Source organism: Phocoena phocoena, chromosome 9 (assembly GCF_963924675.1).
Source record: "Phocoena phocoena chromosome 9, mPhoPho1.1, whole genome shotgun sequence".
NCBI classification, from domain to species: domain Eukaryota; kingdom Metazoa; phylum Chordata; class Mammalia; order Artiodactyla; family Phocoenidae; genus Phocoena; species Phocoena phocoena.
In genome coordinates, this window is record NC_089227.1 from 56865324 (window position 1) to 56881946 (window position 16623).

General features: G+C 37.5%; 1 protein-coding gene across 2 annotated transcripts in view; it reads right to left on the reverse strand.

Moving 5' to 3' along the window:
• The window catches only part of SKAP2 (src kinase associated phosphoprotein 2), a 153490-nt gene that overhangs the window by 14423 nt on the left and 122444 nt on the right, over positions 1-16623 (reverse strand). For both annotated transcript variants that reach the window (XM_065883776.1, XM_065883777.1), the window contains exons 10-11: positions 8105-8182; positions 2093-2205 (exon numbers count right to left, since the gene is read on the reverse strand). In XM_065883776.1, the coding sequence (XP_065739848.1) occupies positions 2093-2205; positions 8105-8182 (191 nt within the window). The remainder of the gene's footprint in view (positions 1-2092; positions 2206-8104; positions 8183-16623) is intronic.

A 16623-nucleotide genomic window follows, 5' to 3' on the forward strand; every position in this document is an offset into this window, starting at 1 on the left:
TATGACAGGCTTCACATATAAAATTACAGTCACCACAAAACAGGTTTCGGAGAAAAGGAATGACTTCCCCCAGAATCCTAGAAATATGATACACACCTATGATTGTACTTTCAATTTCATATTCACAGAAAATGATTTTCTGAGGCAATGGCAGAAATAAGACAAGCCTATGGGAACGCTGCTTGCACCACAGCCTGTCCCAGAGGCTGGTACTCTGAGGCTTTCAGCAACAAAGACAACTTGAAAAAAACAAAAAAACAAAGACAACTTGATTCATAAAGAAGGCTTCAAGAACAAACCCACATGGGCTTCGTAAGTTTCATATTTTACCATACAAACATACTGGCTACGTGCCATTTATCCCTATAGTCTGAAGTTCCAAGTGGAAGCTAATCAATCTTTTAATTTTACATGCAATTTTACACACAATTTAATTTTATGCAGCTAAATTGGTGAAAGAAACTGTGAGCTAAGTAAATTTGAGGAATGATTCCAAGAAAGTTTCTTTTCAAGAACTGAAACTAATCAGTTTGTTTTCTATATTAAGTAACTGACTCAAAAAGCTGTCATTTTAACACAGGACTATTGAATGCTCTGTAACAGGCTTAATCCAAGAGTTGTGATATGGCTATCTATAGCTTCCAAGAACTGAAAGTATCTTTCTAAAAAAAAAAAAAAAAAAATACACTAGCGAGCAGAGGACTGAGAAATAAGGGACAAGTCTTATTTGGGCCCCTCAACCAGCAATGATCACAGTTGGCTGTATTTACTTACTATTTTCCTCCAATCTACAAGGGCTTATCTCTCTCTCTTTTTTTTGGATTCCTGGTGCCTAGAATGGGCCCCTGCACATTTTAGGCACTTTATGACAGTTACAAATTAAATACAAGTAAGGAAAGAAAGGGGAGGGGGGAAGAAGAGAGGGAAAAAGGAAGGAAGATAGATACAGGCATAAGAAAAAAATAGAGCAGAAAGCTCTGATCTGGGAGTCAAAACACCTTGTTAAGTACTGGCTCTGGCACTTTCTTGACCCAAATTCCCTTATCTGTAAAACCAAGGATAGACAGATGAGCCCTAAGATCTCTCACTCCAATGTTCTATGATTTTCTGTATATGATTTTATGTACCAGTCAACTAGTGTTTAAATTCAATTAAGTGACCTTATTTCCAAATTCTCTTCTGTATCTAATAAGTCATATCATCTTTCTGAATAAGTCATAATCTTTCCAAAATACCTCTCTAATCAACAAAGCACATTAAACTCCTAGACTTATGATTTATGTAACATTTCTTTACTTATATTTAAATAGTCTCCATACATCATTTGTTTCTAATGTGGCCTCATGAAGTAGACTGAGGGAGATATTTTTTAACCCCCATATTACAGTAGGCAAAGTTAAAATATGAAAGTTAAAGGAGCTCATGCATGTCGTTAGAAGTATAATCAATTAAGAATCTTGACTTTTAGATTTAAGGCCAGAAGCATTTTGAATAATTCAGTATCTTAAGAGGCAGAAACAATGATTTTGTATATCTAAGGATGAGTTCATAGCAATATACTTTGCTATTATGTTTACAAATACAATTATGTTAAATTTTAAAAAAAATACCTAAACCTGTCTGAATAGAAAAGTATTGCTTTTAAATTGCCGGAACACCCGATGTATTTACGTAAAGATGAAAAACTTGTTCTATAAACACAGTGTTACCAGTAGTGAATGGCAGACAAAATCAGAATAAGCACACAGAAGAATAAAAAGGAAGAGGAAAGAAAAACATAATAAATAACCTAATACCTTACAATGTTAACTTTCACATAAGTATATTGTTTCTGGAGAAGGCAGTGTGTGGATGTGAGCCAAAGGCTGAAGTGATAGGTAAACACACTGTTAAGTTGAATCCTGTTATCTGATTGTGTTTAAAATTTGATTATATTTCACTTGACAAAATAATTATTGTGAACTCCCAATTGTTAACAAGGACCTAGAAGAATTCCAATTGGCATTTTTTCCCTAGTGTCGTAGATCCAAATGCATAAAAATGCAGCTTCGTATTCATGCTTTACAGTTGTCATTTTGGGGTATCTGCTTACCTTGCTAAGAATGTAAATCACATCACCACGTTTAAATGACAATTCATCAGAAAGAGCTCCTGTGCAGTCCCACAAACCCTGGTAAAAATTAGCATAATCCGTGCTTTTATCTCCTAGGAAGAAGAAAGAGAAAAGAGTTAGAGCTTTCATGTAATGGGCCCTCACTTAAAAGTGAACAAATAGCAATTAAAGGCCCACTCCAAACCACCAAAAAACAGTCGAAAAAAATTCTGTCCTCATTCAAAGAACACTTTATAACATCCACACAAGAATCCTACTTCTTGCTCTCATCTAATTAAGGACCATTTTCAAAAAGATCTAATTTTGAATGTCTTTTCTTTCCTCTCTCCTTTTCTTGTTTTTACCTAAAACTTGTAATTGCAACATGTTTCTTCAAACCAGCACCTAAGTTACTTCCTACTTATTTTCTATAACAAACCTAAGCCCACTTGCAACATGTTTTGAAGATGAGTCAGCCTCCCCGTATAATGAGCAATATCCATGAGATGTGATAAACACGTTGTGAAATAAGCACCGTACAGAATTTAGGACACATCATAAAAATAATAATAATAAAGTAGCTAAGGTACAAATATAACCAAACGAGGTAACAAAAAAACTTTTTGAAATTTAAACTTCAAAAAAAAAAGCATCAATGGCATATATATATTTTTTTGATATGGACCATTTTTATAGTCTTTATTGAATTTGTTACAATATTGCTTCTGCTTTTTTTATGTTTTGTTTTTCTGGTCACGAGGCATGTGGGATCTTAGCTCCCCGGACCAGGGATCAAACCTGCACCCCCTGCATTGGAAGGCGAAGTCTTAACCCATGGACCGCCAGGGAAGTCCCTAAATTTAAACTTTTTCAAAACATAAAGCTGGTTAAAGGAAGAGAATAAAATGAAAGTAATCTAAAGGATAATTCCAGCTCTTATCTTTAGGGACTTTTGTACCCAAAGCCTCTCAAAGTTATTTCTAAAATATGTTAGCAACTTTGAAACTGCCAGTGCTAAAGCTGCATTTTCCAAGATTTCTGTCAGCCCTAGTTTAGGACATTAGGCTCTGAATAAACATGCAACATACACTGCAGTTATCAGCTCATCCTTCTAACAGCATAAGCACAATGGATGTGATGTGTTCAAACTGCCATACAGACCATTAACTGATTGATTATTTAGCGCTCTCCGCTCTATAATACCACAATAAACCGGGTAATAAATGCTTTGTCACTTATACAATGTGGGTCGCCTGAAACACAGCACAGAGTTAAATACACTGGCTGCTTTTGTTACACTGAGAACTGTTTCCTGTTTTTAATTTCATGATAATTGAGTTTTGATGAGTTAATGCAAAAAGAATGCAAGCAATATCAATAAGATGTCCCTGTATTCACTAACCAGGCAGAACATACACGTGCTGACAACTTCCATCACTGGAATGTCATCTTTGAATTCTGAGGGGATAACTGTGGAGGCACATGCTGGATCAGGGTTGTCATCTTAGTTTTGTTATATGGCTCTCAAACAGCAGGCTCCTTGGCAAGTCTAACACAACCGGTCACATTAGCGTGTCAGGAGGGCGTTCATCTTATTACACATAGCTTGTGATTTACTCAAAGTGTCAGGTTTATTAGAAATTTTAAAAATTCTCTTTAGTATCTGAAGCATTTTTTTAAAGCCAAAAAGAAAATCTGAATAATATGGAGTCTGACTCTTTAAGAAGACACGACTTTTCCATTATACTTTTAAGAAAATAAACAAGGACAATCCTCCTATTAAAGTTTTTCCGCTTGTTTTCTAAGAACTCAAAAAAAGAGGGGGGACGGGGGAAAGGAAGGATAGAAGGAGGGAGGGAGACAGAGAGACAGACACCTTATTGACTTTTCCGCTCTAGCATTTGAACACTCATCACAGAAGCTAGCAGGGATGTACACAAGCCTGGGAATCCAACCAAGAACTAACAATGCTTGTGGCCACCCTTCATTACATTTTCCCCTCAAAGCATATATTATGGAAATTCTATGAATGGACACTAGAGGGCACTCTGGCTGGACAGATTTCTCCAAACATTGTCAACTTTTTCTAAGAAAAAAATTACTTAATAATGAAGTGAATGATTTCCTTTAAAAACCACTTATTTAGACAAATAGGGATTTAGAAGTTGAAACATTCTAGTCAGATTAAATCAACTGCTAACTGGGTCAAATGTTGTGCCCCATGCAGTCCGTCAGTGTCAGTTTAAAAGTCAAGGAATTAAAGCAAAGAGAGGATGACATCATTTCACACGCAAGGCCCTCCCCCATAGTCACTGGCCAGGAGGTAAAAGGATCTAAATAGCTGGTTTCCCCAGTCGAGGCTCCTGTGTGTTCCCCATGCTGCTCAGCCTTAGGCTTGATCCTAAAAGGCTGAAGAAAGAAAACCTGGGTTAAAAACTAGAGAAGTTTTGGCTTAGCTGAAGCATCCCAGTGGGTTCTGCAGCTGTTCAGCCTACTGCTTGCTCTTTTCTTTTTCAGATTCTCTCGCAATAGTTTTTCACTCAGTAGATTTTCAAACGCAGGGGAGAGGGAAGAAGGAAGAGGAAAGTATATGGTGATTTCTAACACATAATCCTTATCACTTTGGGGGTCTCTCCTCCCCTCGATGCGCTTAGTGAAACTCCCATTAACACTAATGGGAGTTACAGGAGCACAGGAGGGGAAGAGAGACCCCAACCGTGTGCAAGATGCATCTCTCCCTAGATGTGCATCATGGGCATTTCATTAAATCTCACTGCTGTAAAAAGTCAACAGAGCTAGTGATCTGGCAGTGCTGGGAACAAGATGCATTTTCTACTGTGCTTTCTGCAATCTTGATGATGATGTTACCCAAAGACCAACCTCATTCCTGTGTCCCATATGTGAGCCCTGTTAAAGAATAATAAGTTGTTTATGTCACATGGCTACCTACCTGTACACACAAATTATTCTAGTTCAGCATGCAATATTAGTTATGATGTAGAACAACGGTCCCCAACCTTTTTGGCACCAGGGACCGGTTTCATGGAGGACAATTTTTCCACGGACGGGGGGTGGTGGAGCGCGGGGTGGGGGGGATCGTGGGAATGGTTCGGGCGGTAACGCGAGCGATGGGGAGGGGCATATGAAGCTTTGCTCGCTCGCCCATCTCTCACCTCCTGCTGTGCGGCCCGGTTCCTAACAAGCTGCGGACCGGTACCGGTCCGCGGCCCCGGGGGTTAGAGACCCCTGATGTAGAAGAATCACAACGGGGGAGCCTTAGTCTCCTTCGGAAAGTAATGTCAAAATTCTTAAAATGAATTCCAGACATAAAAATTAAGAATTATCTTGTTCCTCAGAGAGCAGCAAGCTCCTCTGGTTTACTTTTCTAAATTTTAAGTGTGTCTGAACATACACAAAAAAATATGCATCGATATCCTTGGAAGCACTGTGGGTTCACAGAAGTTAACACTTCATTTATACACTGAAAAAATAATCCCTGTGAGATGTGTTTTTTAAAAACAACAACAACAAAAAAAATGGGATGGAGCATAATGTCATAAACCACCAATAAGCTTACATTCTGAATACAAATTAAATCGGTTTAGTTGTCTTTATTATATGAATTAATTTTCCTATTCTATCCACACCGTGATCCATGTTTTCAAAATTATCAAAAAAAAATCATCTCATTATGTTTCTTGTCCTAAGAAGCATATATGGTTAAGAAAGAAGGTAAAGAAACAAAGAAAATAACATTCTAAATTAGCTGGCTTGTGAAAGATTTAAACAATGTATTTGCTCTTGTAAGTTAAACATGGAAAAACAGATCACTGAGCAAGAAAAACAGAATTGTTATGAAAGTACAAGCTAAACATTGGAGATATTGACTTTTGCAAAAATGAAAAGATTTTTAAAACATGATGACAATGGGTAAAACACAATAATAAGATAATGGAGAATCTCTCCTTGGGTAATGTTATAGGTGTAAAAACTATTTTAGAAACGTAAGCATATTGTATAATGTTCAAAAAAATCAAATGGAATCTTTATTTTTTATATGCAAGCTACGTAAGCTTAAACATGAAATAACTTGTAAGAAATACATGCTTAATTTTGTTTCTGCTTATATATTTTACATTAGAGTAGTCTGAAAAAAGAATTTTTCCTTTAGTAAAATCAGTCAATGTGAAAAATATAACATTCTTGAGTAAGGTTAGAAGTTCACATCATGGGAAGCTCAGCAAGATAGTAATACCCTTGTCAACTCACTGCCCTGCACAGCAAACAAACTTCTAATGTTACATCTTTGACAGGCTGGGGAGAGCAAAGGTCACTGGTATGCAAAAGCATTAAAACTGTTGCTTGAAAAGAATTTCATGTCACTAAAGATAAGAATTATTGCAGTGCTTTATAGCAATTGCATGAAAAGGTAGATCTCCTTATTGCATTCCTTTGAGGAAAAACTGATTTGTTCTTCCTTCCCTCAAAGGCAAAAATGTGGGAGATAGTTACTTTAAAAGGGTTTTGGAAAAACACAATTGTTTTAAGCCAAAACACTCATATTTGTGGAAAGAAGATTTGTATGTGTCCACCTTCTATACCTGCACAGAAATTAAAAAAAAAAGAAAACGACATGCTTTTGGCAGAAGCTTTATGATAATAACAAAACGTATGTACTTAAAACTGCCAGTGAACATTGTCCTCAAAGCTTTGCTCAGCCTTGGTGTTTATAGCTGCATCTAATGACTTGTTCCTCACTTCCCTTCTGAAAAAAGCAAACCCAAACCTTTTGCAGCAACCTGCTCCTGCTTTCCTGTCCAGGTCCGGAAATCAGGCCTCTGTTTCCTTTCTACATGCCACAGTAGGAAGGACTCGGGAAGCCTACTTCCTGAACACACACTGCTTGACCACCCTGCCCCTGACAGCTTGAAAGAGTGATGTATGGACATATCAGAGAGGAGAGGTGACCCCCAACTATAGCTCTTTGCAGAACATGGAATGATATGGCAGACCTTGCCCCAGCTGACATGCGGCTACGAAGAGGTGTAAAGTCCTGATAAGAAGGCAGTCCTTCTCTTCTTTCTGTGTAAAATAATTGCTGGTTTATCAAAACTAACCTCATGCTTGCACTACAGATACGGTTTATCTCCTGCTGTTTGGAAATAACAAGAAGCAAGAGAAGTTGCCTTTATCATGTGATTCCGTACACAGCACGTGCAATTATTTTTCCAGTCTTAGTCATAATTAGTACCTGGGGCCACGTGCCAAGTGGAAAGGGATAAGGGGAATATCCTTCCTAGCCTTCCAGCCCACCACTGTCCTTTTCCCATTTTTAAGCTGCTGTCACTGGACTCTGGCATTTCTTACCCAATTCATTTGCTTTCTGTGTTAATCATATGCAATGAAGATATGCATGGCCAACATTTAAACAGGCTGCAGATCAATTAGCGGTCTTAAGTTTATCTGATTTTTATCAAAGAAGACAGAGCTGTGGGTCGATTGTCAGAGCCTGTGTCAAGTTGACCTTTTCAGAGATGTCTACATTGCCAGTCCCCTGGGCAACTTGTTGTCCCCTGTTAGTCTCTGAATGGCAGAAGTCTGTTCTGCTCAAGCACAAAGTATACACAGATGTCTATATTACATTCTTATAGGTTTGACAGCAACTGCATGTTGTATCTATAAACTGTCCTTTAGCAGTGACACTTCCTCAATGATGGTAAGCTAATTTATGCAACTAAATCTCCTTTGCGCAGAAATGAAAGCTAATTGAGTCGTTACAAAGTAATTCAGAAAGGAATACCTTGTATAAATTGGCTTACTTTATAAATCCTTCTCAAGTGGTTTTCATGCATCCTAAATGGGTCTAAGAAGCTTATCAGCCATAAGAGGTCCAGACCCAAGGAGACAACCTCGGGGAGCTGAGGACACATCTTTAGAGCAGTAAGAAAGTGACGAAAAGGAAAGTGAACAAAACCAACATAAGCTTTCCCAGAAAGCTGCACAACTCATTACCTGTGGTGTGGTGAACACTGTCCTGACTCATCTTCCTTTGCCCCTCCACTTTCAGCGGAGCTCCATTCTCTTCCTCTTCTGTAAATAAACAACATAAATGGGACACTGAAGGCTTTCCTCAGGGAGGAAGACACAGTACTCACCCCATCTTAAGAGCAAAACTAAAAGTGTATAACACATAAATATTCCTTTTCAAAGAATGAAACCACTCAACATTCACATCCCCTTTTCAATAATCTAAAGCTGAATAAAGAAACCTCTAGCTATTTCCAAATAGCAACCTGACCAGTTGGCTTGATAAAATTTAAGGTATGTACTAACGTTTCACGTATTTTGTTTTAAATATTCACAGAAACTCATCTGGAATAACCTTAAATCCCGAAAAGCCCTAAAAATGCAGTAAGATGACACCCGGCATTATACGGATTGACCACATTATACTGTGGCATGAGTACCACAGATAAAATCATGGTCCCTGAAACAACAGCAGAGCAAAGAGAAAATGTGTGATATAAAATACAGTTAACCTAGAAGTCATTTACTGAGCATCAGATACTTCATGTTTTCTCAATTGATCATCACAGGAAGATACTAGAAGCATCCTCACCCTTCAAGGTAAGACCCCCCCAAATTACACTGAGGAACTACTATGTGTCATACACTACAGCAGAGGTTAAGACTTCATAGGTAAACCATTTTAAATCCTCATTTTACAGAGAAATAAACTGAGACTCAAAAAGATAAAGAAACTTCCAATGTTTGCTATTCAAACTTAGGTTTATGATTACAAAATCCATGTTCTTTATCCTGCATATGTTCATATATATCTTCATGTTATTTCTACACTCTCCCATCACACTCCTTTCCCAAGTTATGGGAAGAAAAGTGATGAGATTAAATAAGAAGGGTTTTTAAACAGAGTCAATAGGCTAGTTAATCCTTTTACATCAAAGAAATACTTACCACATGACCACTTGCCCCACCTAAGGATTAATATACAATTTAGAAATATTTAAGGCAGGACATACGAACAAAATGGCATGTCAAGGAAAAACTGGGATCAAAAAGAATCGTAATTCCAAGAAAATCAAAAACTTTAAAGAAAAATATGCAAAAGAAACAAATACAGTCATTATGACTATTAAATAATTCAACTCATGAATCTTCATTGAGCATTAACTACCTGTAAGAGAGAGAGGTTCTACCAGAAAGGCAAGGGTAGTAGGAAGCTTCTGCCTTCAGGAAGTTACAGCCTAGAGGGGACAGAAGACAGAACCTAAAGGAAAGTGGGATAAGGGGCATAAAACCTGACCTGTGAGGTACAAGGTACTGAAGGAGTGCAGAGGAGAAACCACCCAACTGGGGCAATACCATAAAGGCTCTGAGGGATGGAGAGAATCTGAATAAGGAGAGATGGGAAAGAGGAAATTTCCAGACAAGGGAAGGCATGAACAAAAGAACAAGGCATGAGCATATTCATTTTGGCTAAAGAATGTGGTTCTCTTGGGACTTCCTGGCGGTCCAGTGGTTAAAACTTCGCCTTCCAATGCAGGGGGTGCTGGTTCAATCCCTGGTCGGAGAGCTAAGATCCCACATGCCTCATAGCCAAAAAACCAAAACACAGAAAAAAACCAGAAGCAATATTGTAATGAATTCAATAAAGACTTAAAAATGGTCCATTTTTATCAAAAAAATAATAATAATAAAGGCGGGGGCTGTTCTTGTAGAATAAGAGCAGGATGGGAGATAATGCTAGTCATTCGGGCAAACTGTTGAAGAGCCGTGAACATCCTGATGTGGACTTCAGACTTTTACATGTTTGGTGAGGAATAAGAGTCCCCCAGAAGACTTTTACATGTTTGGTGAGGAATAAGAGTCCCCCAGAATTTCTGAGGCGAGAAAGGGCAGGACTGAAACCGCTTGAGGAATGGCTATCACATCCCATTGTCCCAGACAACCTAGATGAGGGGTGTGGGGAGAGAGACCACTCCTAGTCTAGCTAAAGGGGAAGTCAGTCCTGAACTGAAGGGGCAGAGGGAATGGAACGGAGAGGGTTATGAGAGGGAAACGAACTAGAATAGACAAACTCTGCCTGACTGGACGTGGAGGGCTACGGGAAAAGAATGAGCAACCAAGGATGACTCAGGTTTTGACCTTAGTTAACTGAGAAATGGGAACATCATTACTAAAAAGAGAATAGCCAAGAGAAGCTACTCAAGGGGTTGTGTTTCTGATATGGGAGATTTAATATACTGGTGGGGCAACCCAGAGGAAATGTCCAGGGGCAACTGGAAAGCTTGGTAGACAGGTCAAGAATGCAGGTGTAAATTTAGAAGTCTCGTGCACATTTTAAAGTGGTGATTAATAAAAACCAGCATTGAAATCAAGCTTGAGAGTTACTGTACTTACAAGATCATTATAACTGTTTCAAATTTTTGTAACTCAATTCAAACAAAAGAATGAAAGCTCCAATATAAGGAACAGCTGGAAATCATTGGCACTTTACACACATTAAGTTAAACATAATATTGGCGATTTAATATAGTTCAGTCAAATAGTAAAGAATACATAGAAGACCTAATAAAAAGTCTAATACTAAATGCTGTCTCTTTTCTCTTCAACAATTATCTCCCTTATGTTAAACCTCAAGGACTAGTTATCAGAAATGGATCAATAGGGTGTTTTCATACAGATTTTAAAGGTATTAGGGACATTTACCGTCATTAGTCCAAGCTACTCGTTTTACAAATCATTAATTTCTTTTGAGGTGAAGGAGAGAGCTTTCTTTACTTTTCATACTTTCTCTTTCCCCAGCACTCCCTCTCTTCCAATTTGGTCACAAATTCAATAGTAAGAAGTAAATTCAAAAACAGTTAAGGGCACTTGTCCTGAAGTCAAAAGCTTTAACCACATTAATACAGAAAGCACTATTCCTGGCTCTTAAGAAGACACTATGGGATTTACTCTCACCACCCAAAGTCAGTGTCAAGATATCATAAAAACTATTAATAATTACAAGAAGGGCTTCCCTGGTGGCGCAGTGGTTGAGAGTCCGCCTGCCGATGCAGGGGACACGGGTTCGTGCCCCGGTCCGGGTAGATCCCACACGCCGCGGAGCGGCTGGGCCCGTGAGCCATGGCCGCTGGGCCTGCGCGTCCGGAGCCTGTGCTCCGCAACGGGAGAGGCCGCAACAGTGAGAGGCCCACGTACCGCAAAAAAAAATAATAATAATAATTTCAAGAATTAAGTGGGAAAAACTCCATTCTTGGCAAAGTTGTCAATGAATTTAGAATTTATTACTAAGAATTTATTATTTTATTAAAATTTAAGTACCTGTTATATACGCAATGTATTCTTAAACTATCAGAATGATATTAAAAATATTTACTGTGAAGTATCCAAATTGAAATCCATGTGAGATGCTTAATAAGAAGTATTTTAGAGGATAAGATGCTCATTAAAAACAGTTCCTTTCTCCTTTGCAAACCTAGAACTTCTATGTTTAGGTCAAAGCCTTCTGTGTTTCAAATATCAATTTTTCTTAACAGTAAAACAACCCATTTTATCTTGGGCTAACAGTACAAACAGCTTCCATATAAAAGACAACAAAATCAAATCTGGTGTGTGTTTTTTTAATCTTAGGAAGAAAAGAACTCAACCTGAATCTTGAATAGACTCTGGTACAAGGGAGATGTTCAATAAATACTAAGTGAACAAACGGATTCCAAAATCATGAAAATAAATCCTACTACTATATTCATTTACTAACAGAGCAAACCTCTCCACATCATTCAAAAAATATATAAGGACAAGTGACCAAAATTCTAGGCAATAATCACCTTCACAATATATTAGAAACATACAGATGTTGTTTTATTTAGGTTTATTATTAAACATATTTTATTTGGGGGTTGAGGCATGAAGTCATTATACGATACTAATTAATACCTCAAATAGTCAATATGTGTGGGTTAATATATTCCATTCAACATTTTAATAACAGTAAACAAAAACAGCTCAGCTATGCAACAAAATCCATCAAACCATACAGATGGTTATAAGGTTTTCATTATGTGGTTTCCATAGCAATCATATTGCAAATCTGGAAGCTTCTTGCAAACAAGCAGCTGGTATTTACATGCCTCTCAGCTGCAGCACAAAACGCTTCAACATGTGAAGTTATTATTCCATTCACACATTGTTAGGAGAATCACCGGGAGATTCTTTTTTTTTTTTTGATCATAACAAGATGAAAATAACAATAAAGTGAACTAATTGCAGAAGATACCTCAAGCATAGTTATACATTTACTAAACTAACCAATGAGTATTAAAAATGTTCTTATAGTCATTGAAAGGTTTTTAACATTAAACCCTGTCAAAAATATGAGACCTCCAGGAACAACCAGACCCTAGAGAATCTAAAAGCTTGAATTCTACTTTCACTCTTTTTTGGATACATATTAAGCCTTTTTGCTGAGTTGAGCAAAGAGAAAAAGAAGAGCAGAAAATTGAGTCTTCCCAGATTTTTTTAGAATGACTACCATTTGAGGAAATGCTTCCTGTGGGAAAAGTCAAGACCTTTCTTTTTCGCTGCTAGATTCATCAATTTAATTTACAAATTGATCCAGTTCCATAACAGATGGATTATTACCCTAATAAGGATCAAAGATCTGTCTAGCTATGCAGTTTTTACAAAATGGCTATTTCTGACTTACTAACGTTCGTTTTTAAGGATAAATAACCAAAAAAACAAAAGTGATAAGCAACTGACATGTGCAGTTGACATTGCTTGGAAAAGGCTAAAGACAATCTGTTAGCACCAAAACAGGATGTGTGATGTTCACATCATGGCTGAGGACTGATATTATCCTGTCTTCCAGGGAGAAGAGGACGACAACACAAGAAAATCCTTGACTCACACGATGACTACCTTTCTCACTAAACACCTTCAGAAAACAGCTCTCCTGAATTACAGTGTAATTTTAAAAAGAATAAAACACAGAATCAAAAGTTATGCTCTGAAACAAATCTTGGGTTTAGATCTCTACTTGCCCAGGCTTCATCTGATTATGAGACTATATATTTATCTCAAGAAACGTTAATATATGTTGCTTCAACGTTCACACTATATGCATTCATATCCATTATGTAACTAAATCCTCATACCAATTCTATGAGGTAATAATAGGAACTTTTTTCCTCTTTACGGATGCAAAAGTGACATTTACAGAGCTTGAATAATTTGTCCAGGTTCACACAGCCAGTTAGAACAAGAGCTGGGATTTAAACTTTCACATCTTTCACTGAAGCCCCAGCTCTAAGCCATGGTGCCATTTCCTTGATTTTCAGTTTATAGATAGAGTTTTTGCTAAAATTTCTCGTGAATATTGGCTGTTTGTGGACTTGGAAAACATTTTCACATAAGTGGGTAGGTTCTATCCTACCATAGCACTGTATTTGAGGTACATCTTAGGTTAAGCAATCCTTTCAGCGACGATTTAGAAACAGAATTTCACGTGTGGCTGTCCCAAACGTGCATCTTCTCCTTTCTCTTCTCCACTCCTCCTTCCCCACCTTTAATGTTCTACACACTCAACTGCCCCTAAAGCCAGCACACAGTATTTGATAGTTTGTAAAGGTCTCTAATGCAACTCATAATTGAAAATGGATTTATTTCTGAGGCCAGTCAGCTTTACCTTCTCACTTTTTTTCAATAAGGAAAACACAGCTAAATGGAGATGGTAAAGAGGAGCCTTTCTACACACAAAGATCTGAAAGAGGTTCACCTACATTTCAGAACAACAGGCTATCCTGCACATTTCATCAAGGGTTCAGGCTCCAGGGAGTTGCAAGCAAGATGCCCCTGAGTAGGAGGAGATGGAACAGATGGGATGGGGAACTGAAGACACCTCCAGCTAGTCCTAGCAGTAAGATGACAAAGAGGCAGAAACACAGGGAGGATTTATACAAATGGTACCTCACCTCCTCTTCTCTCTCAACACCTGGGGCAAGCTCTGAAGCTGGTGGAAGGGTTAGAGAAGTGGAAGAGTAAAGTCGAAGGGATATGGGTGAGGGAATTCAAAATTATGACAATGAAGACAAGTGAGTTCCTTAAGGGCCTATAAATCCTGGACTACTGGGAACTTAAAATACGGCACTTCTAAAGGTTTCTTCTATCTATTTAATAGCCTGACATATAGTTTATAGCAATCAAAGATATATTTTTATAAAGATATAAGCATGTGCCTTTTAGTATTATGCTAACTTCAAAATGAAAAGAAAGATAAAGATGCCTGAAATGGCAGTCATGTTTACTCTCCTGGAAATTAAGCAAACTGAGTCCTATTGTTAAAGGTCTAGTTACTCATGCAACCTCGACACTGTTTCTAATTCTCAGCGTCTTCTCTGTAAAGTAGAAAGAATAATGTCTATCCCATAGCACTTTGAACAGGATTTGGAGAGGACAATGAAATAATCAGATTTCTCAGGGGAAAAAAAAAAAGCACAAGTAGCATGCAGTATCAAGTTCACTACCTGAGGAGCTGGGTGTTTTGCAACAACTTATTAATTTAGCAACCAAGAAGGTTAATGTGATATAAAAGGCAATAAAATAAGCAATAGTTTTACAATCATAGAAGCTAATTTTCAACCTGGACATTCTATTCTTATAGGGTTTAATACGAAAAGGTTATCACTGCTAAAATAAATGCCTTTAGAGCACAGTGAATTTCTGTACTATAATATTAAAATTCATAATTTATACACAAACATGAAAATGCAAAAATAATGATTGTTCACAGACATTAAACTTGTTAACATCATGGTTGGGATGTTGGGAAAAAACTCAAATTCAAGCAAGAATCTCATTTGACAGAATTGGGAGAAATCTTAGAAGGGAAAGACACCTTAGCTATCATCCTGTTCAACTTCCTTCTTTCATTAAAGGGGAACTGAACTGGGGTGTTGAATGACTGGACCAAGGTCATGGCACTTCCACCCTGCTCTTCTCTCCCTGCACTGCCTTCTGTGCAACATGCACTGCAGACGTTTCTGCTGCTCTAGATGTACTTCTCTATTAAGTATCAGGAGCAGTCTTACATACACTTGTTCATCTACAGGCAACGATGGCAGGCAAGGAAAGCACATAGGTTAAAAAGAAGGTTTTACTAGGCCAGATTCCATCAGTCAGAAGTAACTGTGAGTCTGCAAATGATCCCACTCCTAAAGAATACTAGACATGGGGAAATTATGAAATGTGACTCCGCCTTGTCCCAGTGTATTCTAGTCGGTGTGTGCTATAATATGACATTCTTCTAACTATTTCACAAAGCTCAAATTCTCAGCTTTTTAATTAAAGTGTATAATAAATTCTGTAATATTAAAATTTACATCCAAAAAAATTATCTCTCAGTTATCGTAACCTCTACCTGGCTCTGGATTTCTGGTACAATTATACTTTGCTACATGTAAGTTCATTTTTTAATTTAAATTAAACTTTTTTCTTATTATTCTTGTTACAAAAGCAGTATCTGTTCATTGCTAGAAGCCAGAAAATAGAGATAAGCAAAAAAAGAAAAACCATTTTCAGTCACAGAAGACCTATCCATAAACACTATTAACATCTCCTTCTAGACAACCCTTATTCAGTTTCTGGTTTTTCTTTATTCTCATTTTTAATAATAATATCCCAAATGTATATGTATTTCATTATAAACTATTTTGAATCCATCCCATTTTTAGAAAGTAAAATATTTCATCTTAACTTAGATTTTGGTTTAAGTTTCATTCTGTAAAAAATACTATCTAATATACATAAGTTGGTGATAAGATCATTTAATTGTAACATGGCTGTTTTATAAGGAACTGTCTACCATAGCCTTAGGAAAAAGGCAGATCTACGAATGCAGAGCTCATTTGTTACAGGCTTTGACTCTGTTTCTGATGCCTGCTTATGCAAATACACTCAACCTCTTCACGTGCAGTGCACCTTAACCTCATTTTCAAGAGTCCAAGAAAGAAAAATCACAGGTCCCTCTAAGAGGAACCATCACCCATTTGACTTATTGGTTCTATAATCCCTTATACCAGCAGTGGTTTCCAAGACCCTTTTGGGGCATAGAGGGTCTATGAAGTCAAAACTATTTTCATAATAAAATTAAGATATTTGCCTTTTTCATTGTGTTAACAATTTGCACTGATGCTGCAGAGCAATGACGGGTTAACGGCTGACACTTTGACGTAAACTAACACAGTGGCACCAAACTGTCACTGTATTCTTCACTGCCCTGCAGTAGCATTAAAAACACACAAGCCAGTTTCACCTAAGAGTGTCCTTGATGACAAATTATTATTTTCCTTTAATCAGTCTTGAATACCTGTCTCTTTCATATGCTGTGAGACAAAATCAGAAGAATGTATAAAGCATAGCTGCTGCAGCTCCAGGTGTGTGGGAGATTGAGTGGTAAACTGAACTGGCTGCTTTTTTCATGGAACACCATTTTTACTTGAAAGAATGAC